Here is a 26,403-nt window from a genome sequence, read left to right as displayed (position 1 = left end):
TATATATACTTTGCCAGATATTTATTGGGTTTTATAAATTTTTAAATAGATACTCTGTCACATATATTGCATATTTACACACACACACACACACACACACACACACACACACACACACACACACACACACATATATATATATATATATATATATATATATATATATATATATATATAATATTTTAACAAAAGTCAACTTATTTATAAATCTGTTTCTAAATTGTACCTGCTTTTGGAGATGAGTTCAGGCACAAACACAGACACCTATAAGGGTCCTTCAGCGCTTCTGCATTGTTAAGACGAAACTCGCGGAGCTGCTGGAGTTGCCGGGGAGCGTCTGTTGTACTTACAGAAAATAACATCTAAAACACTGAAATCCAACTGTATCATACAAATATATCTTTCAAAATATTGGAAGTAAAGGTAAGACGCTACCATCATAAGAATTGTCAGTGTTCTGCATCCATGAAAGCGATGAGCAGCTCAAGCTAGCGGCTAACGCTCACAGTCCGCTAACTTAGAGAATCTAATAGCACGCGATTAAAGTATGATTCTCTAACAGCGCTTTTGTGTTTATACGTTTACGTCTGTGTGTTATGTGATGGCTGATTGCTCAGTTCTTCTGTTGTCTGTTAATACGTGCAGCTAATGGAGCTCAAGGGATGTGCTGCTGGCCAGCAGTCTGACCATCCGGCCAAGAAAGATTGGAGTCTGCTAGACTTAAAACCTTTTTAAGATTACGCCGAATTACACTAAATGTGTAGCAAAAATATCGTTCTTTCTGATCTTTTGTGGATGAGTGGCAATTCGATTATATCAGAATTGATAGATTGGGAAAATTGAGTTTCGTCCCAGACAGATGGGGGTTTCTGAATCTTCATTTGGGATAACTGATGGACCTTTGTTTGCTCTCTGGACCATAAACGCAGGTTTAGATTTTGACTTGTTTTAGAAAAACTAAATCTGATTATTTTTGATCTGTGTAGTTAGTATATCATTTAGGGCTGTGCAATTAATCATTGAAAATATCTTAGATTAAGTATGATTGATTTTCATGCATTATGTTGGTAATTATTTTGCAAGTCTTAATTATTTTTGTCATCTGAACAAAATGATAACAATTATTCTTTGGCTTTATCTTTACAGATGCCATCAGTGACCACTGGCGACAATGCTGTTCACTCCTCCAGTCCGGATTTGGCCTCTGCGCCATCCGAAGCCCTCAAGCAAGTACTTGGTGTAATTGACAAGAAGGTTCGCAACATGGAAAAGAAAAAGGTAATTGATTTGTTCATGTGAAATCAAGCTTGACCCTATTTGCTTACTTAATACACCAGTCTTGGGAATATTGTGTGTACTATGTCAGTACATGTAATTCTAAAGAAAACTTTTGTTTTTATGATGTTTTATCAAAAGCTTTGCTAAAAATCTTGCCAGTACTTGATCCAGTGATATAATGCAGATTAGCATAAAATCAATGAATATTTGGTTGATAACAGCAAATAATGACTGATTTAATGGACATTGAATGTCCATTGTGTCTGTCAAAATGCCTTTATAAAAGTGGTTATTGTAGGTCAGTTGATCACCACAATCAACTGCATTAACTGGATCCATTTGTAGCATGAAATGGCCACTTTATATGACCGAATCATTTAACGATGGATAAGATCAAGTCCCAGCTCATCCTTTTTTTCTCAACATTGAATATCCTATTTCACTTCGAAATCTATCATCTTCAGTTTTTTTTCTTAATACTGATGTTGTCACGTCATACATGTCAGTAATGCAGTTAAAATTAGAACATGAATTTAATTTGTTTTGCACTTTAAGACTGTTCTCAAATCATTGGGTTTCTGTAATTTTAGTGTAGTAAAGTTTAATGGATGCATATAAAAAAAATAGCACATGACTGGTGTCTTAATTTTTTATGAGCCTCAACCAGAAATATAGTGTGAAAGCAGACGGCTCAGTGGTATAAATGCATAAATTGTGTCAGCATTACATAAAGATGCATGCATCTGATGACTTATGTGGAATTTAATTATAATTGGAATTTATTTTAATCTGCATTCCACTCCCCACCATTAACATGAGCAAACTCTCTGTTAAGAGCAAGCTGGATGACTACCAGACAAGGAAGAACAAAGGAGAACGTCTCAACCAGGATCAGCTGGTATGTGCAGTATACTCTATTCAATTCTAGTCCTTTGTGCTCACATATATCAGCTCTGTTCCTTTATGTATTAAATACATATACTTCTTTGTGTCATGTGTAGGAGGCTTTATCTAAAGCTCCGGAGGTGGCTCACAACTTGGACTTTGCCCGTGAGTTGCAGAAAAACTTCCTGGCTTTAAATGTGGAGGTATGTGTGTGTTTGTGATTGAAGTTTACCTAACATGACCCTGTTTTGTACTTGGCACCAAACCTCAGTTTCATCTCAGCATCTACCATTCACTTTTACTTTTTCTATCTAGCCTAAAACTCTTGATGCAATGCAGTATTTCTGTCCTCACAAAGCAAAAATGCTGTGGGACAGCACCTTGCCTCTGTTTGTTTTGCCGAGTTTATATTAAAAATGTTTTGATTGTTTTCTTTGTAGATCCAGAAAACAGTGAAAAAGGCGGCACGACGGGAGCAGCTGAAGAGGGAGGAGGTGGAGCGCAAGCGACTGAAGGCAGTGCTGGAGGTGCAGTACCTGCTGGAGCAGTTGGGGGAGGAAAGTGTGAGGCAGGACCTGACTCAATCCAGTGGGGACGCCCCCGTACTCACAGAGTCGGAGCTAACGGGCCTGGACGAATTCTACAAGCTAATTGGGCCTGAGCGGGACTCTAGTGTAAGGTGAGGACAGTTCATTTATGCTGTTCAGTTAATTTGTGTTAGTAGATGTAGCGTGTTTTATCAAAATGGTTTTTGATTCTAGGCTGGCCGAGCAGTTTGAGGAAGCATCCATGCATTTGTGGGAGCTTTTGGAAGGAAGGGATAAAGCTGTGGCTGGAACCACATGTAAGCAATGTTTTTTTTTTTTTTTTCTGGACTTTACAGTCAATTTAGCCGGACAATTGGACCTGAAATATTTACTTTTTAAACTGTAATGGTATATATATATATATATATATATATATAAGAATGAATATATGTCTTTTTTTTATGTGTGGATTTTTTTTAAGAGTGCCATTTGTTTATTAAAGAATGCCATTATTATTAAACAAAGCTCTATTATAAATGTTTTTTTTTTTTTAAACTGTCACTTGAGTCATGTACATTTTTAACATTGTCAAATGAGTGAAGTACATTTTAGGATTGTGGGACTTGCATGACATTAAAGTTCCCTGCTTTATTTCGAACATAATCCAAAAATGTTTCACAATTCTGTGAGGGAGTTGGTTGTGAACACGGTCTATTGAACTATTCATAGCTTGAGTGAATCTGATTCTTGGTAAGAGTGAGTTTGAGGTTGTTTCGTGAAAGTTAAAAAGAACTAGTTTGTAAGATTCTTTTGTTTGTGCAAGTCACTGCTTGTCGTCATTTTTGTCAAAATTATTTTTTTACAATTGCATTTACAATTGTCAGAATGGTTTTGAGCAATGCCGACTGTATAATTAAACCAATATTTACTCTCCAGTGAGTCTGAATACCAATGGGGCCATCCCTCGCTTGGCCTCTCTATGAATGGTGGCACTTGCCATGTTTTTTGAAAGCTGTGCTCGGTCTCAGCCCCACGAGGGTCAGCAATGCTTCGTGCTGACTTGTGACCCACGTCAGCAGCTGGGCAAGCAGCCAGTGTTCTCCACAAAGCCTCTCTGCTGGAGGTTTTAATGATGGACAGGGCCGGCCTGCGTATTCCTACAGAGAGGGTGGGAATCATGATGGTATCAAATTTTGCAGACTCAGCCTACGAGACCTTGTTTGCTGATATTGTTGCAGTTTTTGTGGGCTAAATTGAAGTTACCTGCAGTGAAGAAAAATACTGTTTGAGTCCAAATGATGTATTTAATATCTGCCAGCAGACTAACTGGGCTTTGCTAAATATTTGACCCCTTATGTTAACCTGTTTTGTGTCTTGAACAGACAAAACCCTTAAGGAAAGCTTGGACAAGATGCTGCTAAGTGGGTACTTTGATCGTGCTCAAACACATCAGAATGGAGTGTGTGAAGAGGAGACAGGGGCTGCAGCAGCAGAGTCTTCAGAGAGCGAGGAACGCCCTGCTGAGCCAGGTAAAAACAAAGCCATCAACTTTCAGAGCAAAGGAATGCTTCCTCGCACTGCTGACAGCTCACATCGATGTTCTCGTCTTTTCACAGAGGGAAGCGCTCAAGAATACACAGAAACTATTGAAGTTGAAGCAACAGAGGTGTGAATTGAGATTACCACAATTTAGGGCTTTTCACACTTGAAATAGTTAATCCTGGGACGTTCTAAACCCCAGGTGAACGGAATCCTGGGTTATCTTGCTTCACTTTTTATCGTACATTTTATTTTATTTTTATTGCCATAAGTTTTTCTGTTTGGCCACACTTTTATTTTGACAGTGCATCTGACTTTTATTTTGACAGAGCTGAGAATGCTAGTGTCTGCTGCTAAGCATCTAGCTGAAACATTCTGACATAAGTTTGGCAAAAGCTATGTTAACCCTGCTTGCAAGCAGGGTTTCATAACCCTAGGTAACAAACCGTGCTAACCCGCTTCTAAATTACAAGTGTGAAACATTCCTCTACCTGGGGTTTAAAAATGGTGTTTAGACCGATGTTAAGCACAGAGTGAAAAGCCCTGTTTAATGTGCGAATTCTCGTTTTGTGCAACCAAAAAAACATTCTCCAAATTACACAACTGCAGTCATATGTTCTTAATGACCCGCACTTCTTTTTCCTTATAGTTTGTAAACAGACAGTTCATTCCAGAAGCCTCCTACAGCAGCAGTGACAAAGAACAAGGAGCAGAGTGGAACACAAGTTCCCAGGTATAGTTGACCTGATTTGTCAAAGAACGCACCAGAATTGTTAGCAACCTTTGGCCAAATGGTGTTTACACTGTGATCATTGCTTTTTTAGGCAGTTAGTGCCCTCCAGCAACCACAGCAGCCACCTGCAGCCATGAGCCCAGCTCTGGTCAGCTCAGAACCACACACACTGAACGCCGTCCTCCCTCCCCCTGCAACAGATCCCGTGGTCCGAAAGCAGGCAGTCCAAGATCTCATGGCTCAAATGCAGGGTACCTTCAACTTCATGCAGGTAAAAAATGGAATTTGTCATTCATTGCACTTCAAGGGTTGCAGAGGTCTTTTCTAACTTGTCTGTAATGTAACGTAGGACTCCATGCTGGAGTTTGAGGGACCGCCTCTAGATCCTGCTATTGTGTCGGCACAGCCCATGAAACCTGCGCAGATGGTCTGTCCACCAGGTTGGTATAAAGATTTTAATACTTTGCTCTTAAAGCAAACATTCTTATTTATTCACCCTCATGGTGTCTCACATGGGAGGGTTTGTTTTTTAGTTTTTTTTTAGAACCATCGTGTCAGCTTGGGCATCAATCACATCATCAGATTCTGTTGGTTTTTGGATTTTATGACCAAATGTCCAATGAATAATATCTGTCCAAATCTGTCATATTTGAGAGCTATGGTGAAGGGTAGAATGTGGTGGTATTTTAGTATCATTTAATTAAAATTAAAGCATCTATGGTAACACTTTATTTTAAGGTGTCCTTGTTATACGTTACATGTACTTACATGCAAGTAACCCTAAGCCAAAACCTAAGCCTAACCATATAGTAAGTACATTGTAATTAATTAATATTACTCGGTACTTAAATGTATAATTACACTGTAACATGAACACCTTATTAGCCTTATTTAGAATTTGCCTTAGTTTTTATATTATAGTTTAGGTTGATGATATTATTGGGCTTTTTGGTACTTATTTTAAGCAATTTTAGTATTTCATCTTGTTTCAGTTAAGACTTTCCGCATGCGCGAGTCCACTAGGGTATGCGTGACGTAAAAATCGTCATCAGAGAGTGTGTGCGGAGGCTCTGCGCGGACATCCGCGTGCCTCCCATTTATTGTGACCGCACAGACAAGCACATGCGGTCAGTAGGCTACAAAAGCACCAACTGTGCATGCGCAGGCTGTGTGAAGAAGCCTGTTGATACCCGAACCTGTACAATCCATCGACAAAACTATACAAAGTCAGCCAGATGTGCAATAACTCTGGGCAATTGTTTGTTCACTTGTTTACTGTTCAAGCCAATCTACTGCGCATGTATGGAACACCACCAGCGTACGCTTTCAGTAGTATAAATACAAGCCGTCCGTGTACGCGTCCGGTTTGCTCATGCGGTAAGTATAACACGGGCTTTAGGCTGGTTTGCTCCCCTGAATCATCAGAAGGTGTGGCCCAATTCAAGGCTTGTCGCAAACAATTTCTGTCCAAAAAATCCTCTATTGTGTGGTGTCATTACGATTATTTAACTGCTCCCGATCTTGACAGCATCCCTGAACCCAAATCATAAATATAAAATATGTTTGATATTTACAACTCCTGCTTGGGCTGCCTCTGATGTTACACCCACAATAGCCATTGAGAGCGAGCAAATGTCACCTACCGGACGTTGCGTTCTTCTATAGCAAAGAAGCCAAAAAAAGCAGAGTACTGAGAAAGAACTTCACCCATATTCTTTTTGTTATACTTTGTTTTTCACTGTGAAACAAAACGCACGCCAGGAGAGCCAGCTGAAAATGCCGACTGTTTTCCATTAGTTTTTCTTCTCTGTTCACGTTTGATCTCACCAGTCTCTGTGAGATCTCGTGTCACTGTGAAATCATTCCTACAGTCAACAAGTGTGTGTGGTCTCACAGTCTGGTCGAATCGTCTAGTGTGTGCATTTTAAGGCTAAAAATCAGTTGAAACTGTCTTCATGTCTGTGGTATCCCATGGTTTTAAAATCGGTTAAGATTTGAAAATCGTCTAGCGTGTGGCCAGCCTTAGTTGCCAAGGTAACATTTCCAATAATTGAAGTTAGGTTTTTAATTTTATTTCAACTTTTTCAATTACTTCAAACTATTTTTAATAGTTTTAAAGAATGTTAGCATTGCACAATTTAAAAAACATTTGATGACCCCATTGAGGTTGATTAACTAAAGAATTTTGGATTAACTATTCTATTTTTTTTTTTTCTGTATGTGTACCACTTTATTTCCTGTCAGTAACATTTTTTTTTTTGCTTGCACAGAATCCCGACTACCCCAACACAATGCTCTTTCTGTGCAGCCTGAACCCACGCAAGTAAGTTCAATTAGCAGAAACATGCTTTCCAGTGGTCTGAAATGGCTATCCTAAAACTCTGTTTGGCCTTCCAGGTCCCGATGGTCTCGGCTCCAACGGAGGCCTACTCCTCCACACCCCCTCTCTATCAGACCCCTCATAACTCTGAACCCCGACCACAGACAGACTCCATTGACCCCCTGCAGGTAACGGCGCACACCGCAGTGGTTTCGCAGATGCTGTGTGTACACTATGGCTTAGATATGTGAGTGATGTAGGATATACACCCTAGGTCTCCATGCCCCTGTCGTCTGAGCAGACCCCCACCCCTTCCTCTCAGCCCCAGGTGTTTCAGCCTGTCTCCAAACCCCTTCACAGTGGCATCAACGTTAACGCAGCTCCATTCCAGTCCATGCAAGCGGTAGGCCTCAACCTGTCTACCCCACCCTCTCCAAACTCACCCCCTCAGAGTTTGTCTCTCCATTCTGCTTCTGTTCTGTTTTTCATGCTGTGTAAGGGGCCGTTCGCAAAGAACACATTTTTGCATTACATTGCGCTGTTTTTTTTCTATGTAAACAAGTGTTATGCTGACACGTTTGATTGTTCTGCTCATGTCTTGCATCTTTTGTAGAGTTTCACACATGATGCAGTGTTCTAAAAAAGTACAAAAAATGTTAGACCTTAAGCTTATTTCTTTCCACTGCCCCACATCTAGCGTTTTTACATGCAAGAATGCATTCTGTGTGAATGGCCCTTGACAGGCTTTGTTTTGTTTAAAAGGATTGAGTTTATCATGTTCAAGCCTGTTGTATATCATTTGTGGATGAGCCGTTATTGTCAGTCAGTGAACAATAGAAAAAAGTTTTCTAAAGGATGTTTAGTAAAGCGTCAACTAGTGCACCAAAACAATCTTTGCATTTTTATCTTAGTGTGAATTCTATTTGTCTATCCTTTATCTCCTTTTAAATGTCTAATTATTTATTTACCTAATTTTTTAAAACCAGTTTGTGTCATGAAAACAGCCTTACTGGCTGATATGGCATAATATGACCAAATAAAGGTGAACTTCCTACAAGCCTCATGCTAGTTTTGGATATGCCTACATGTTTTCTCTCCTCCATTAGGTATTCAACATGAACGCTCCAGTTCCTCCAACCAATGAGATGGACTCTCAGAAGATTTCCAACCAGTATCAGAGTAGCTACGCTCAAGGCTTCAGTGCACAAGGCACCCTTCCAACTGAGCAGCAGGAAATGCCTCAAGAAGCCCTCCAGTCAGGTAAGAGAATTGCTGCTACATTCGTGCCATTTTATAGTTTTAAAAGTGTAAACTGCTATAACTAATTGGTTCATAAAAAATTTATTTTTATTTCTTTGTAGTTGGCCCTTTCCATTCTCAAGACCAAGGTATTCCATCTGCAGGGGGACACCAGTCTGCACCTCAGCAGCCCTCGGGGCAGGGCACTGGGTTTGGGCGGCCGGGTCAGTCGTTTTACAGCAACAGAGCAATGCCACGAGCTGGACCCAGAAATCCCAGAGGGGCTTTGAACGGCTACCGTGGACCATCAAATGGATTTAGAGGTGAGAAGACAGGCTAGTCTGAAATCCATTGTAAAATCCGAAAAAATCCAGTGTAAAATATCACAAACTTTTTTTTTTCTTTAATGTTTAGGTGGATACGATGGGTATCGCGCTCCATTCCCCAACACTCCAAACACCGGATACGGTCAAACTCAGTTCAGCACTCCGCGAGATTATTCCAACAACACCTACCAACGGGTAACTTCAAGAAAACAAATACCATGCGGATTTGTGAAGACTTGAGAAGTCATATATGCATTACCATACTAGAGTATGTTTTAAAGTCCCGTGTGTTTTCTTTTCAGGATGGATATCAGCAAAGCTTCAAGCGAGGAGCTACCCAGGGACCTCGAGGTTGCTCTCGAGGTAATGCTCAAGCGATGCGATCCTAAAATCTTTGGGAAGACTTGTTTCTTTTTGGCCACTTTGAACATTCAGTTATTGAGAATGTTTCCCCCAGCCCATATTTTAACTCCTATCAGTGGTTTTGTTTTTGTTTTTTGGCTTATTGATTCAAGTAAGCCCGCTTTGATAGTTTTAATATACTAATGTGTTTTACAGAGACACAATGGAGAGCTGAAACTGTCAGTGTTGTGATTTTTCAGCCAGGTCGTGTTTAAAACATAGATATTCCTGTAAACTTGAAAGATTTTCATTAATTTATTTTTTTTATAAAATAAAATGCAAAAAGATAACTGCCACTGTCGGTTTCAAACCGTAGGAGTGTTTTTGATATTTTGTTGGCCTGTCCCCCCTTCCCATACTTGGTTCTTGCCTGTGTATAGGGTACTGAAGGCATTGTTTGTTTTTGTTTTTTTGTTCACCTCATTTCATTTGAAGAGGGTTTTTTATTTTTTTATTTTTTATTTTTTCTCCAGCTGTCCTGCCCTTTGTATGCTCATGTCACTCCTTGAGAGAATGTTTCAATAAAGATGTGTTGCATTACCTGCTTGTCTGCCGCTGCTTTCTTTTTGCTCTCCATGCTCGAAAATCCTCTCACCTGTCCTGTGACCCTTTGTCTACTAAAGTGTTGAAGGTTGACTTTGTTTCCTGTAGTCTTCTTAAGGGGAGGCAGGTGATTGGTCCGCTTATTGGTCCGTTTTTTCTGCAACTCTGCTGTTTGCTTTTCTGCCTCTTGCGTCATGTACTATATCCTGCTTTCCAACAAGATTAAGAGTTTCTTTTAATTAGGTGCGATGAAAATGCAACAAAATGGCCCTAAGGTTGCCTCCATGATCTACGATGCTATTCCAAATCAATCCATAGCCAATGCACTACTTTTCCTGCTTCTGTCATGCCAAAAAAATACTTCACCCAAAAAAAAAAAAAAATTTCTGTTGTTCCAAACCTGTATTTTTCTTTCATGGAGGGGGATGGGAAAAAAAATTATTACCATATTGACACTGCTCTTTATTTTATATACAATTAATGTCAATTGTGACCATGACAAAAAGACAAAGTTTACTTTAAAAGCTAAATATAAAAGTTGTATAAACAAGACCATGTGGCAAAATATTTCCTTTTGTTGTCATCAGAAGAAAAAATATGGGTTTGGAATGATATGAGGGTGATTGTGGCAAATTTCCATGGCAAAAATTATACGGCAAAAAAATATTTGGCGGCAAACTATGCTGTTAAATAATCTTGTGTGACCTGGACATTAGCAGCTATTTGTTGGATTGTACATAATTTTAGGAAAGCTAAAAGAGGGCTTTACAAAAAAATAAAAATAAACCGAATACTCTGTCATGTGATTATTTCGGAGAATCCTGTTGAGAATACTTGTTGCTTCTGACATTTGCTCTAATTGCTGCTTAAGATGGTTTATTAAATTTGCAGTGCTTTTTATCTCTATAATGTCATTTCGCTTTTGTTTTTTCAAAGTCTAGTTAAGAACAGCCAGACTGTTGCATGTTGCACTACAGTCCAACTGTGAGAGCATTTAAATGCTATAATAATATATGGAGCTGTTCTGATGAATCTGTTGTTGTAGCTTTGGGATTAATGGTTTGCATTTAACACTTGTGGTATAAGATACATAATGTACATATTTCATGGGTGTTTTGTGAACACAATACCATTTGAAAAGCGTGGAAAGTGCTCATTGTAATTGGCGCTAGAAACATCATTGAATGTGACTAGACTATTTAACTCCACATTGATTTTCTGATGTATTTGGGTTTCAGGACGAGGGGGATCGTATCGGTCCAGCAGAGGAATGGGTCCCATGGCTGCCCAACAGACCAGCTAAACCCAGTCCTTTAGCCATTATCAGCCCTGTTCCACCCTTTTATCTCCTCCACCCGTTTGGACTCTCAAACACGAGCCGTGCCACTCCTGACCATGTAGTTAGATGACCGCATCTTAGCAAGTAAGGACACAACCAATGGTTTTGGGAAAAACACAGTATCAATGAGACTATAGCACTCCCAGCGCTGTAATTGCTCAGAGCTCTCAAAGCTTTCTCTCAATCATATGCTATTGCACAGCCTTTACACATTTGAGACAGAACATGTGCCTTTGATTATGGGTGTCTGGATTTTAATTGAGCTTGGTGGAATGACGACTTAGTAGCTGGGAACAGCCACTAGATTATGAATGTGAAGTACACCGTATACCAAAGGCACTTAGTTTTTGGCCAAACGAACTGTTAAGTGAATGTGAAAAATTTACTTGTACGTACTGTATTGTAACGTGATTTTTCTCCTTTTTTTTGGCTCAGCCAAATGGTTTACAGGAAATGCATTGTACTGTATGTGGCTGAATGACTGCTTCATTGTATTTCTTCCAATCAATGTTGATTAGAATTAATGCTAACTAATAAATGATTTTTGAAGGACAAGACACTTTAAAAGTTATTCACACACATTAGGTATTACATAAGAAGAGACACAATCTTTGAAGCCATAATACACTTTGTGCATTTAATATCTTAAACTCTTAAAGCAGGGTATTTTTTTTTTTTTTTTGATTTTTCAATGGTTTTTGACTGGTTAAGTATAGCGTAACGGCCGGGAAACTTGTGAAGCTAGTGTTGGGTTCAGAACAAGTTACGCTCAGGAGACAGCACTTGTGGCATCATGTTGATTAGCAAAAAAAATAGTAATTAGCACAAGAACAGTTTCAGTAATATGGGCAGAGGATGTAAGCAATTAGTGTGGGCGGAAATTGCATCCTTATCCTTTTTTGTGTAAAGTTATTAACGCCATTAAATCACAATACCATAAACAGTAAAAGTGCTTATTTACATATCTTTACAACTCTACACAAATTGAACAGAATTAATTTAAGTGCATTTATAAAAATACTGGTAAATTTTTCACATTTCTGTTTTAAATCAGAAATTAATTTGAAATTGTCCCCATTCAGTATCATTGCATATACCTGTAACCTTTTTTTTTGCTTTGATCGAGCTTAATTTGTACTGAACTTGCACTATTCCTTTACCCTAAGTAATTGCATGTGATGTTTGTGTTTCATTAAAGAAAACTTTGTTTTTCAAATAGATTTTTTTATTGACCTTACTCTCAAAGTTCCCACTGTAAGCAACATTTAAACTCCAGAGTAGCCCTAATCAATAAAAACTTCCAGTACAATTCAACAATACTCTGATACCATACAACTAGGTTTAAAGTATCTCTTCATGGCCATTAAAATTTCAGAAAAATAAATGTGCAAAACAAAAGCGTACACACATCCAATCCACTGTGCTGGAAAATAAAATATCCACAACATATGAAAAAGATATTTTCGATAACAAAAAGAAATCAAACACACTTACATCAAACAGCAAAGTCTGCATTAAATGTATAATGCTTACAAATCCAGCCAAATCCGTACTATTTAAAACCGCAGTACACAAACGCAGGTAATCATTGACTGGGCAGGAGGTACTGTTTGTTGAAGTCTCTGGTGCTAGGTCAGTTTCCACACAATCACGCAGGAAAAACCATATGACCGTTCTATGGCACATTGTTGTGGTCGAGGGGCATCTGTGGAGAATCGTGGTGTGGACTGTTGTGTCCTGGAGGCAGTGGCTGGTTTTCTTGGGGTATATTTTGGTGTTCCTGTCCTAGATCCTGCTGATTTTGGGGTACATCATGTTGTTGTTGTTGTTGTTCTAGAGGGATATCTTGGTGTCCTGGGGGCAGAGGCTGGTGCTCAGGAGGCTGATCATGTCCTAGTGACTCAGGGATAGCATTCCCTTCCACTGTTATAAGAGATTTAGAGTGTTCTGTATCATTGCCAAGAATAACAGGTTACGTTTAAAACTCCAGTACATTTGCCAAAAATGTTACATTGAAAATGTGTTACATTTAAGTATATTTGCCAAGAATGTTGCTTTTAAAATAAGGTGTTAGATTTAAATGTAATGTTTAAATGTTAAACGTGTATTTTTGTCAGGAATGTCACTATTAAAATACATGTTTCAAATTTTTTTAATTGTTTTTCAATTGAAATGGTTAAAACTGAAGCATGTTTTGGAATAATGGTGTGGCTATTTTTTTATATAATTTATTTATTTCAAGTTTTTTTTGTGCTTTAACAAAATGTAGCCACGACATTGGAAACCATGTTAACCCACTGCATACAATAACTGATATAACGTTTCTTTAACCGTATTCACAATACTGTTAACCTAGAATAACATGTCAGTGTATCTCACATTTAAAACCCAGTGTAAGAATAGCTAGCCAGTGTAACTTTCACATGTATCTGGTTATATGTCTGAAGTGAAAGTATTACTTACATTGCATCTCAGGTGGAGGTGGAACCTTCTGTGTTTTTAACCGCTCCATATGCTCCACAGCCTTATAAGGAAGATGCACAAGAACAGTTTTTTTCATTCACTTGTTTTAAATGACTACTCTTGTTTTTGTATTTATTTTTTTTTATTCAATGAGCAGGTATGAGACAAATCAGTTCAGTCACCTGCTGCAGTTCTATTTTCTGAGCATTGAGCTGCTCCTGCTGTCGCTCCAGATCCTCTCTCTGCTTCCGAAGGTCAGCCGCTTTCAGATTTAAGTCTTCCTCCTGCTTGACCAACTGCTCCTCAAACTCTCTCATCTCTTCTTCAGTATATGCCTGGTTCTGTTCTAGAGTCTGGGGTCATCCAAGATAATAATTAAGTTGTCCCTTATTAATTAAAGGACTGAGCTATTAGGCAATAAATTAGGCAATCGTCCAACATGAAAGCATGAATTATTGGGTATTAAGCAATGGTGTAAATATCTGTTAAGCATGTGACCATACTCACTTCCCAGCTGTCTGGTTCAAGAAACTCTTTTTTCCTTGTGGCAACCAGAAACTCATCCAAGGACACCAGTCTGTCTTTATTAGAGTCAACCTGTAAAGGCCAGAAGATCACAGATTTAGAAAAATGATCTCCCCCTCCCTTCCCCTTCCCCTTCCCCTTCCTGAAGTTCCCCCAAGTCGTACAAAGAGAATTGGCCCATTATTATAATCATGATTTAACCTCGTTCATGACATGTTCTCTCATTCGCAGCCTCTCCTCCTCCATTTCAACCATGTCATCCTCTTCATTAGTTGGATCATAGATCTTCTCCAGCTGAAAAAAATAATCACAATAGAAGCTATTTCATTTGCTACTATATAATAGCAGAGCATGTTATAAATACAATCACTATATGTGTTTTATTTTTATTCTGTGGTGAATTATGCAACTGTTATAATTACACTGCGTACCTCTTTCGTGAACAGGGCTTCCAGCTCTTGTTCATCAAAGAAGCCATCTCCGTTTGTGTCTGCAATACAAAAAAAAAAGAGAGCAATATTAAGCATGTCATTTTAACACTCTCATATCCAGGATTAATCTAAGTTGTCAAAAAATATTTTACCATGCAGATTGAAGAATGTTTTGGGGTCAAAGTCTTCAGGGTCAAGGCCATCAGCCTCTTCCCACACTTCTTTGAGCTGATCTTTGCTACCCTACGTAACAGAACATCCAAAAAACATGAGCATATCCTCAATTAAATCACAAACATTAAGATAAGTTAAGACTTACGGGGTGATTGACTTTAGGGTGATCAGCATGTTTCTTCTTCATCTCCTCATAGTGTTCCTCTTCTTTTCTCCTGCCCTCCTCGTCGAGTGTCTTCAGGTGTTCCCGTCTCTCATGCTCTTTCATCATCTCGTACTTTTTAAATTCTTCATGCCGTTCCTTGTCGTAGTTCTCCAGATCTTTTGTTGCCTATATTGCAAGATCATAAATATGACTGAAATATAATTGCTTGACATGTTGCCTTCAGTTTAGGCCTGTCACGATTAGGGTTGCAAAATTCCGGGAATTTTCAAGACTGGAAACTTTCCATGGGAATTAATGGGAATAAACTGGAAATTTGCAAATTGCAGGAACTAGGAACATAAATGTAGTTGAGAACAAAAACTTGCAGCATAATCTTGGTTAAAACAACCAGATTTAATGCAATTTCAGTTTAATTTCTACTCTACACATTGCTCAATCGCACACAGCACACTGCTTACTGCGGGGCTATCGAGGCCACGCCCCCTACATGCATTGTGCTTATCTACCATTACATGCACATATCATTTCTTAAATCCTGCACACAAAATATCAATATGTCCATCTTGGTAAGTATTCATATAAATTACATGAATATTACAAAAAATGTTTAAAACTTCCTTGAGCTGTGTGTAATATACTGTGCAACTAAATTAGGCTATACCATAGTAAAAACAAATACACTGACTGAACAAACATTAGGTGAGATAATAATAAAACGAAAGTCTAAAAATGACCCTCCCCCTACACACAATCCTCTCTAGTCACTTAAGAGGGGGATTCCCCTCCATTTTCTCTGAAGCCGCACTTTCTGCATTTGAGCCCAAAGACTACATCGAAGTTTTGATATTCTAAATATATTTGATCTATGGGATTCACGTTTAACTAGTAAATACCAAAAAGTGTTTATACAGTAGCTAGACAGTTTATGAGGTAGGCTGTGTGCTATATAGCTCAAGCTGTGATGCTCCTTCTGCTAGCAAGTTTTCTGTTATCATACAGAAGTGCAGTGCTGGTCAAAAGTTTGGACACATTACTATTTTTAATGTTTTTAAACATTGCATATCTTTTGCTTATCAAGCCTTCATTTGTTTGATCAAAAATACAGAAACCCCCCCCCCAAAAAACAGTGATATTGTGCAGTATTGCCGGTATTACAATTTAAAATAATGGTTTTCTGTTGTAATATACTTTAAAATATAATGTATTTCTGTGATGCAAAGCTACAGTCTTCAGTGTCACATGATTCTTCAGACATCATTCTAATATGCTTGTTTATTATCAATTTTGGAAACAGTTGTTCTGCTTAATATATTATTATTATTATTATTACCTGTGATTCTTTTTTCAGGATTCTTTGATGAATTTATTTAAAATAGAAATCCTTTTTTAACAATACACTACCATTCAAAATTTGGGGTCAGTATCTTTTCTCTTTTTTTGAAATAAATTAATACTTTTATTCAACAAGGATGTGTTAAATTAATTTTAAAAAAGTAGTAGCAAAGACTTATATTGTTAGAAAATATTTCTGTTTTGAATAAACTGTTCATAAGTTTTTATTCATCAATAAATCCTGAAAAAAGCATCACAGATTCCCCCCCAAAAATGTCATTTTTAAAATTTGTATTAGTTTGCATGCAAGTGAGTCTATGATCAAAAAAATATATATTTATGTTTGTATATGATACAGTTTTATAAACTTCCAATTAATTCCCATAAATTCCCAAAAATTCCCATAAATTCCCATAAATTCCTGGTAAGTTTCAAATTTGGAATATTTCCAAAGTTCCCCAGACGAAGTTCCCATGGAAAGTTTCCGGAAAACTTCCGAAATTTACCGGAAATTTTCCGCCCCTTTGCAACCCTAGTCACGATAACAACTTTTTATTGTGTGATATATTGCCCCAGAAATAATTGCGATAAGCGATATTATTGTCATTTTAAGGCCATTTTATGCCTCTGAATATATAATCATAATATAACAGCTTAATAATGCAAGAAGACCTACACACTTTCAAATGACAACAAACTTTTATTTCTTAAGAATATTTAGACGATGGAAATTAAGTATCAAAATAATAGATACCTTAAAAAACTTGAATAAATAGTAAATAAACATCTTTAACAAAAAGTGCTGAAAAACACAATCCCTACTTAGCAGTCAAATGTCCGTATGCACAAATGCACAGATCCCTAAACAAGGCCATATCTGCAGATTAAACTTTTTTTGTAGAAGCATTTTTTACATTTGAACTTGCACCTCATGACTACACCACGTTATGTATGAGAAGCTGCAAAAGACACAGGTGCAAGTGTAATGCAAAAAACATGGTGACATTAATTTTTATGCAAATATAATGGACAATATATGTGTTATAGATGTAAAAGTGCCGACGGAACATACGGTCACATATTCTGGTCCTGTCCGGAGGTATCTGGATTTTGGAAAAGTATTTTCAGGCTTTACTCTCGCACTTTTGAAAATGAGATTAATATTGATGCAGATTTAGCGATATTTGGATGTTCAGACCAGGCTCTAACTTGGCCACAATCTCAACAATTCTCCCTCATGTTTGTCGTGGTGCTGGCCAAAAGAGTGATTTTGATGGAGTGGAAATCTACGTCGCCTCCAAGTTTTTTTAAAATGGTTAGCTGAAATGGTTTCGGCCCTCAAGCTTGAAAGGCTACGCTTTTCTAGAGCGGGCAGATTAAAGATGTTTGACAAAATTTGGGGCCCCTTTCTCAGGTCTATATTTTAAAGATGTCCCTGCTATGCTGTTAATGTACTACGTGTCATTCGATTTTGTTTTTCCTCTGTTTGTTTTTTCTTTTCCCTTTTTCATTTCCTTGGTCCGGCTGAGGTTCTTCGGATGATTACCTTCATGAATATTTAGTGCATGTTCGGGTTTGGGGGGAGGGGAGAAGGGTGGTATGGGGTAACCATTTTGGTTATATTGTATTAGTATACATATATAGTATGTTATGGAGTGTTACGTTTTTGAAAAAGAAAAAAGCTTTACAAATGAAGTACATAAAAAAAAAAAAATGATAAAGTAAAAATTATATATATATACATATACACACATATATATATATATATATATATATAAATATAAATAATGGGTAATATATTGTGTCACCAAAAATGATTGAGGTCATGTACATATATTGTGCGATAAGTTGATATATTGATTATTGCGACAGGCCTACTTCAGTTATCTTATGAATGCGAAAAGAAGGAAAATGGCCATGAGATGTTTCTTGGATCTTGGATTTAAAACAAAGAGTATTACATGATATTCTTTTAAGTGCACAGAAGATTCCAGAAATCCTTGAGAGTGTATTTGTAGGACGCAGTTCAAAAATATTTTCAACCAGTACAGACTAATGTTTATTTTTTAGTGTTATTTAAGTTATATTAGTACTCTTTCATAGAAAAACTGAAAATATTTTTTGAATTGTAATTTCCAGGCCTGGAAAAGTCATTGACACTTCTTTAGTGTATTTTTCTAAATCACTGCGAAAAGATTTTTAAAAACTTTATCTACTAATTCATGGAAATGTATTATTATTATTATTATATATTTGCCTCATTTTTATGCAATTAGAAGTGTATTCTAACTGCTAAATATATTTGGCAGCTTCGTTCTTGACCTTAAGGGAACAGTCAACCATTCAAAGTGACAGCCACAGAATCAAATTAAATATGATGGAAGCTGGGTAAATGTAAGTAATGACGTACCGATTTGATGAGTCTGTCCAGATCCTCAACCTCAAATGTGTGTGGGTTCATATGGTTCAGATATTCAAACTGTTTGAGTAATGCCTGGTGATCTACTGCAATATCTGATAAACATGAAAGAGAAAAGTGTTCAGAGAATGTTCTGAAGACCCATTTGGGTTTTAAGGTCTGTTCATTTATTAATATGCAGTTACACCTATGTAGGAGAAATACCACAAACATTTATTGAACTGTTATTAGTTTTACAGCCATTCTTACCATTCCCTCCTTCAATATCTTGCTTAGCTTTGATCAGGGTTCTCAGACGGCTGACCTCTTGCCTTTTAAGTTCATCCAGCTTGGTTCTCACATGGTGGCTGACAAAGTCAAGTTCTTTAGCCAACTTCCCTTGCTGAAATCAGCAGGAGCGAACAGATTAGCTCTGTGTGACCTTCGCATTGTACAATGCAACACAAATAAAGCCACGCGGTGTCTTACCTTTATATCTTCCATGTCTGTGTTGTGAAGCTTTTCTCTAAAATGTTGATCTTTTTCAAGGAAATCGATAACTTCCCTGAGATAGCGGTCATAATGTAGTCCAGTGTCCTACAAATATAAATAATATGTATACATGTATTGAATACGATAGTGTGCTTTTTTTCTTTGAAAGTAAATGCTTTTCAGAATTGTGAGCTTGTTGCCACAGAAATAACCATAAATATTTATGCATCCTCACACTCTAAGACTACTTACTATAACTTGCAGCCAAAGCTTGTTATGTAATTAGCTGATCAAATATATCTTACCACATTCTGGGGAGGCTCTTTGACCGTTTCCTCTGGGAGCTTCACTTTAGTTTTATCTATGCTTATTGGCACTGCCTTGGCCCAGGACATCACACTCGCCAACACAAGGCAGCTGGTGAGGAGCCCCTTTAAATAGGACATCTGGAAAAATCAGCACACATAGAGATGAAACATTAGACGGAGATGACAGCTCTATAATATTAGATAGCGATACTGACTGGTTATGTCGCAAACCCTAGTGAGCTGACTACCATTTTGGGGAATCACATGCGAATCTGAAGTTTCGAATCGAATTTTTTTCCACATCACAATTCGAATAGAGTCTAGGTAGGCAGCTCAGTAGGGCTTGAGACACAGCCAATGATTGGCAGATCAGCTCTCCAATAAGGATAAACAACATTAACAGGTCACTATATTAAAGTGATGCTCAAAATATAACGTTACATGGTTTTTGTATGGCAAGCTATATCGCATTAAAGAAATGTGCTTCGAAAGGGTGGCTGATCTCGATACATAAGAGGCTAATTTCATTAGCTTTCATTTGACAGAGAAGTCTATGCCAGACGTTACAGCGAAACTCGCTGGACATTTTTTTCAGTGAAAAGTTGAATTGTTGATGCTTTATTTAGGTTAAGGCATTTTGCAATTAAATAATAGCACTTACGGTGTCAGATTGGTTTCTATCGAGCTATCTCGGGTGTTTTCTGCTTCCTTTCATTACCCCTGGCTTCCTGACTGTCCGCTATCTTGGACTGATGATGATGACTTACAGAGGCGGATTCAGAACAGCTAGCGAGCTAACAGAGCAGCAGGAGGAGACAGAGAGCTCGTCCACGTAGATCAAGTACAGCGCTTGACTTGCATATTGGGATTTAGTGATATTGTTTCTTATGGCACGGATAGAAGGCTTCCTGAAGGGGGCGCGCGGGGGCTCAGAAAGCGAATCCTCCGCTCAGTCACCTTCAGGCTTCATGATCTTTTCTTTCTTTTAAATCATGTCACTTGAGTTATGATAGATTTTTGTTACTTATTTGGTTACTTATAATGGTTAGTACATTTCATACGAACAGAATATTTTCCGAGTTATAGCTATAAAAATATTTTAAATCATTATTTATTCATCACAAACGTCTGTGATTGGTCCATCCTCACCAGTGCTGAAAAATGTAACGGGTAACAGGTGCTAACAATGCGCGTGTGTTTGGATAATAATAATAATAATAATAGATGTTTGGATAATAATTAAAACCCATATAGTGACAATAAGAAGCTTAAATAGATAATAAGCTTAAAAAGTACACACCGAAGAGTTCTAAATAGGAGAATTATTGTTTATCAGGCCCGCTAAGCTCCGCCCATTGCTTAACTCTGTTAGATGGTATTGTTCTATGCACTTATTCTGTTTCTATAGCATGCTTACAGCAGTAGGGCTTTTCTTACAGCGCCAACAGCCGGTGGTTATGAAAAGAATAGTGTATTTTTTATCAAACGACAAAGCACAACACGTATAACAGGATGACTTAAATAAACTAAATGATGAAAAATGCAAAAAAAACAACAACAACAACAAAAAAAAGACAATAAAAACATGAACCCATTACATCACATAATGGACAAAATTACAAAGAACCGTTCTAGATCAAACCCAAAATGTTTATTCGAAATTAAAGAGAGAAGAGACTTAGTATAAAATATAATTTCTGAATTAAAAAATTATGCCATTTAAATTTATTTTATGTAAAATCTAATGACGAACTTATCTGCATGTATTGATGATAGAAATAGGTGGCAGAAAACAAAATGGAAAAATAAAATAAAATAACAATAATATAAAAATACCACATTTAACATATTAAACTAACGTCTGAAAGAAGAGAAAAAATAAAAGAAAAAGAAAAGCAAAGGGAAAAGACTTAAAGGATCCTGAAATCGACAGACCGGAAGTGATATTTGACATCACTTCCGCCTCTATTCTTCACTTCCTCTCGGCCTCGGCTCGGTCTTTCTCTTCCTCGCTCTCAAAACCGCCATCATGGGTCGTATGCACGCTCCTGGGTAAATGTTTATTTTACGCTAAAAACACATTCTATAGGCCACACAACCAACTCAAAATACGGTTAACTCTTTATAGCATAGGCTGAGTCTGGAATATGTACTCCACTGGAGCTAGAAAAGAGTTTTTGAGAGGTACATTGAGTCCCACGTTCTCTTCCCCTGTGTAGCGTGATGGCAGCACATGTAGAATGAGGCGCTGCAGGATGGACACATGCAGGATCTTTACACACTGATTCAGTTCACATTGACAGTTTATCTGTGCGGTCTGATTGTTCTGAAATCATGTCGCTTAGTTTAACATGACCTTCGTTTGTGTGTCAGATGTGTTCGGCGGTTAGTTAGGGCTGATCAGACCACCTCCTAAATGGTTTTTATGCATTCATCAGAACATTTAATAGTCAAACTCTAATTTCAAGTTCACTTTAGATTTAGGATACCCTTCTGTTCACTTACCTATGCTTTATATATGACTTGTTGTCAGTTAACATGTTTACATTGTGGCTTACTGAAGAATAAGGGAAATTGTTTAGAATTTGTAATTTACGGTTTCATTATGGTAAATGTATTTAACTGTTATGCATTACTTTTTTAGCAAGGGTTTGTCCCAGTCGGCGCTGCCCTATAGGCGAAGTGTCCCCACAGTAAGTCCACTGATTCTGATTTGTGTGGAACAATAATGTCAATCTAAATGGTCAAGGCTGTTTATATATTAAATTGCTTTGTGTTTTAGTGGCTCAAGCTGACATCCGATGATGTTAAAGAGCAAATCTTCAAACTGGCCAAGAAGGGTCTGACTCCCTCACAGATTGGTAAGTTCTTATTGATATTAAATGAATTTTAGCCAAGTGCAGTCTGGTCCATTGTATAACATTTAATTTCACAAGATTTTTATAGCACATTTTTTGTACACTGGGATCATGATTGAAGTCAATTAAGAACATAAAATATAACTAGTACGAATAAAATAAATGGAATTAGTAAAATGGTTACAGCAGAGGCACATCTGACATTTGTAAGCTGCTTTCCAGTAGAAGCGAATGCTTCTGTTAATTTAGTTTATCTATAGGCTCAATGCTTATAGATGCTTAAATCTTTTTTTCTTATGTGTTTTAGTATTTGTGGATTAGGTGTCTGTATTGTCTGTTTGCACAATTTCATTATGGAGCTACTATAAACTGCCATTTTCTCATTAGGTGTGATCCTGAGGGATTCCCATGGTGTTGCTCAGGTGCGTTTTGTCACTGGCAATAAGATCCTTAGGATCCTGAAGTCCAAAGGTCTGGCCCCTGACCTGCCTGAGGATCTCTACCACCTTATCAAGAAGGCTGTCGCTGTGAGGAAGCACTTGGAAAGGAACAGAAAGGTAATAACATGGTCATTCATATTAGATCATGTACTTGCATCTTTGCAAAATAAGATATATGGAAAAATCAGTCCAATGTGTTTCAACTGTTTTGTCTCATCATTGTCACTTGTGTTCTTGCAGGACAAGGATGCTAAGTTCCGCTTGATTCTGGTTGAGAGCAGAATCCACAGGCTTGCCCGTTACTACAAGACCAAGAGAGTACTTGCCCCCAACTGGAAGTAGTAAGTGTTTTATGACCTCACAAGAAATTCCTTCGCTGATACGTAGTGCACATTTCATTGTCCCATTCTTCCCTTGTAAGAACTGAGATATTTCTTATGTGCTAGATAAACCTTGGAGGTAAATTAGCAGTTTGGCTTTATTGTGCCAGTACTGCCAGTCCCCTTCACACAAACAGCTGCTTTATCTTTCAAAAATGTTTTTCCTGAATTTGATATATTTGTTTGTTTTCATCTACAGCGAATCCTCCACAGCTTCTGCACTGGTGGCATAAATTAGCAGTTTTTGGACAAATAAAAATATTTGGATCAATTCAAGTGTTTGTGTTATTTCTATCAGACTGATTTACTTTACTTCAGTTTGGTACAGAACTCTGTTGCAGTTGCAATATTTTTTTAGTACAATACAGCGGTTACATAGGCCTGTATTCTGTCATGTAAACGTCTTATTCAGAATCCATCATAACTAAATATTCACTTTGCTCTTTTCAAATAGTTCCTTTATGGTTGTGATAGTTGTAAAGATTTGTAAATCTTTTGAGTTTTTTTTATTTTTTTCTTCTCTGTTTAAATGATCATTTTAAAGACCTTAAAAGAAGTGTTGTGGCCAGCATTTTGTAGTGCATTGTTTTTGTATTATTGACAGTGTAAGAACATTGAGAATAAACTAGTTAAAATTATTTCTCAAAATGGAAAGAAAGGGGCATGTTGATATGTTAGCTATTGTCTAATGGACATTAAGTTCAATGACTGGCCAAAGGTTTTTTTATTTTTTTATTATGCAAACAAACATACTATTTACAGGTGACAAATCAAATCCAAAATAACCAAGGTCAACGAAACATACATGACAGTCAACATGATTTGTGTGAGTGAGTATGAGTGTGTGTAAGTAGTGTGACTGGGTGTTAGAGATGGAAGTATAAACAAAAGAAAAAATAATAAATAAAAATAGAAAGTACATCAGACATAATAGTAGAAAACCATAAATGATAACAGTAATAATAATAATAGCATTAATAGCAAACAGAGGGTGAGGAAGGTGATAGGTAATAATAGTAATACTAGCAGCAATAATATTAATAATAATAATAATAATAGTAATTAACAATCTAGATTAATTGTCCTAGTGCCAATCTTTGATTGAATTGATGATTTGATTTGTGAGTATTCCAAAAAACAATTGCTCCCAATGCCGTATCTCTGGACCAAGTGGGAGAATGGTGCCAGGTTATTATTATGAAAGGTATGCTGAAGTTGTGTGATTCCATTTTCTGCCTATGTGCGTAAATTGAGTGGCTTGTTAGCTGTAAAATCTGGGTTATTCCAAATCAGGGTGTATTTAGATGGTGCAAGAGGGAAGGTTGTGATTTGATGAAATTTCCACCAGGCTGTCAGAGCTGCTGCTATTGTCGGCATTTTAAAACAATGATGCTTTTTGATTGTCTGATTGTAGAAGGGTAAATCTGAAGTATTAATGTCCTTACAAATTGTTTGACTGGCCAAAGTTTTAATTACATGTGTAGCTGACACCCAGATTAAAATGGATGCAATTATTTGTTAGAAAAAAAATCAAATGTTTGTGTACTGATCATGTGAAGCTACTGTTTTGAGGAATATGTGCATGGCTCAGTAAGGTAATAAAAGTTTGCTAGTTGACTCACTAGGTGCCTGTCATTAGTATTTAAGGAAATGTGTGCTTAATACATTCTCTCTCTTAATACAGAGAAAGACTAGAGGGAAAACTTGATACACTGACTGAATAAGTGACAGCGCTAAATATCTTGTCCACTAGAGGTCAGTGCTCACCATTTGAAATGTGTGCTAATGGTAGCCTAATAAAAATATTGCAAAAGTGTAAATGGCAAAATTTGTATTGTCTGCATTAATCGATGCCGTTGAAAATAATCTATTAAAAATAGTCACCTGGTGTACAGGGTATTTTTTTTAATAAGCAACGCAAATTGACATTAATTAAATATGTGAAAATATGTCCTGGTTAAGGATGTTTTTAGTCAGCCTTTCTTAGCCGACACCTTTTATATCCTTTAAAATTTGATATGTATCTTTGTTCAATTAATGGAGGCTGGCTTTTATACAAATGCCTTTAAATCATCGCTTTAAGCAGTTTCTGAAAAGCTCTGGCGGTCAATTATGAACAGCACCATCTTCATCGTTTTCAGTTTGATTAAAAATAATTTAGTGCTAATAGCGGTCACATCACTGAGATGAGGTATTTTAAACTGTGAAATGAAATAACATACACTTTCCACAAACTGTAGCTCCTACAAACTGTGCTTTCACCGTAGATATGTACATAATAAATAATTTCATACGACGCCCTGACACTGTTTAGCACGCACTTGTATTTGCAACTATAATTGGAGAGATCAAGAAGACGTTTTGAGAGTCGCCTACTGCAGATCACTTTATTCTGCATGCAGCGATTTAACTGCAGTTGCCTCTGTATGAACCTCTCCTAAGAGAGAAAAGTAACACTGAGTCACCTTGCAGCATAGTGAGCTGCTGGCAGTGGTGAGGAAACCATCAGCAGTACAATACTGCAGAGCTGCGCAGGACTGCACCCCTTTACTAAAGGTGTGCGACTGCGAGGGACAGACAGAGTAGACGGAAGACCTTTTAAGTGGTATTACAGAAAGCCCCTAATTCAAACAAGCTTATTAGCCGGGGATGTGCTGTGCTCTGTTGGAGGCATATGGTGTTTTATTCAGGCGACATAGGGCCACAACCAGTGTTGGGCAGTTACTAGTAATTTAGTTACTGTAATAATATTACTTTTTGCAGTAACTAGTAGTGTAACTAATTACTAATAAGATTTCAGTAATAATATTACAGTTACTTACCATAAAACAACTAGTTACTTTTGATGCCTCAACCCCGCTGATTTAAAATCTAACAATCAAATAATTCCTAGATTTATTTTTATAATTTTCATGACTCGCACATGCATGTGATGTCCCCAGTGCAGCAGGCAAGCTTGGAATATGGAAAAGCTTACATTCAGCAGATAGAAATATTGCATTATACAGGAAAAAAGATGTGTTGTGTAAGTTGTGGCTTTACTTTACTTTCTGGCATTACATCCCTCTGATCAGCATGTGGTACATTATGTTAATAGAATTAAAAATATTTTGTAAAATTAAACAGTTTCTTACAAACTCATGTGATTTGATAAAATTAGTGCTGGGCAACGATTAATCGCGATTAATCGCATCCAAAATAAAAGTTTTTGTATACATAATATATGTGTGTGTATTGTGTGTATTTATTATGTATATATGAATACACACCCATGTATGTATATATTTAAGAAAAATGTGTTATGT

The 26,403-nt window shown here is 37.2% G+C and overlaps 3 protein-coding genes and 1 non-coding gene across 5 annotated transcripts; 3 read left to right on the top strand and 1 right to left on the bottom strand.

Moving 5' to 3' along the window:
* The first annotated feature begins 270 nt into the window (after nucleotides 1-270).
* On the top strand, nucleotides 271-11,500 carry caprin1a (cell cycle associated protein 1a). Its single transcript, XM_058781749.1, has 19 exons — nucleotides 271-423; nucleotides 1,147-1,278; nucleotides 2,114-2,176; nucleotides 2,280-2,366; nucleotides 2,604-2,842; nucleotides 2,925-3,007; nucleotides 4,073-4,219; nucleotides 4,307-4,356; nucleotides 4,879-4,962; nucleotides 5,054-5,233; nucleotides 5,312-5,402; nucleotides 7,233-7,285; nucleotides 7,360-7,470; nucleotides 7,557-7,685; nucleotides 8,389-8,542; nucleotides 8,644-8,844; nucleotides 8,936-9,042; nucleotides 9,150-9,210; nucleotides 11,031-11,500. Exons 2-19 carry the CDS (start codon nucleotides 1,147-1,149, stop codon nucleotides 11,093-11,095), a joined length of 2,037 nt encoding a protein of 678 aa, XP_058637732.1. The 5' UTR covers nucleotides 271-423; the 3' UTR covers nucleotides 11,096-11,500.
* An 863-nt stretch (nucleotides 11,501-12,363) lies between these two features.
* Nucleotides 12,364-20,270, bottom strand: nucb2a (nucleobindin 2a). 2 transcript variants are annotated; one of them, XM_058781750.1, is made up of 13 exons: nucleotides 20,082-20,267; nucleotides 19,418-19,558; nucleotides 19,110-19,217; nucleotides 18,891-19,023; nucleotides 18,633-18,736; nucleotides 14,870-15,055; nucleotides 14,703-14,793; nucleotides 14,551-14,609; nucleotides 14,321-14,413; nucleotides 14,102-14,191; nucleotides 13,777-13,947; nucleotides 13,595-13,655; nucleotides 12,364-13,054 (listed from the first exon to the last, which is right to left on the bottom strand). In XM_058781750.1, the coding sequence occupies exons 2-13, from the start codon at nucleotides 19,556-19,558 to the stop codon at nucleotides 12,807-12,809; spliced, it is 1,485 nt and encodes a 494-aa protein (XP_058637733.1). In that variant the 5' UTR covers nucleotides 20,082-20,267; the 3' UTR covers nucleotides 12,364-12,806. The 2 variants fall into 2 exon arrangements, with proteins under 2 accessions (XP_058637733.1, XP_058637734.1); XM_058781751.1 differs by having other exon boundaries at nucleotides 12,940-13,078; nucleotides 20,082-20,270.
* A 1,092-nt stretch (nucleotides 20,271-21,362) lies between these two features.
* Nucleotides 21,363-23,369, top strand: rps13 (ribosomal protein S13). The gene is made up of 6 exons (XM_058782179.1): nucleotides 21,363-21,472; nucleotides 22,065-22,113; nucleotides 22,203-22,281; nucleotides 22,666-22,835; nucleotides 22,959-23,059; nucleotides 23,298-23,369. The coding sequence occupies exons 1-6, from the start codon at nucleotides 21,450-21,452 to the stop codon at nucleotides 23,329-23,331; spliced, it is 456 nt and encodes a 151-aa protein (XP_058638162.1). The 5' UTR covers nucleotides 21,363-21,449; the 3' UTR covers nucleotides 23,332-23,369.
* LOC131545103 (small nucleolar RNA SNORA19) lies at nucleotides 23,105-23,233 on the top strand. Its single transcript, XR_009272340.1, has one exon. It is a non-coding gene; the product is annotated as a small nucleolar RNA SNORA19 (small nucleolar RNA).
* Nucleotides 23,370-26,403: the final 3,034 nt, after the last annotated feature.

Source organism: Onychostoma macrolepis, chromosome 07 (genome assembly GCF_012432095.1).
Source record: "Onychostoma macrolepis isolate SWU-2019 chromosome 07, ASM1243209v1, whole genome shotgun sequence".
NCBI lineage: Eukaryota > Metazoa > Chordata > Actinopteri > Cypriniformes > Cyprinidae > Onychostoma > Onychostoma macrolepis.
The sequence above is the reverse complement of the archived record's forward strand: the minus strand, read 5'-3'. Positions and strand labels throughout refer to the sequence as shown.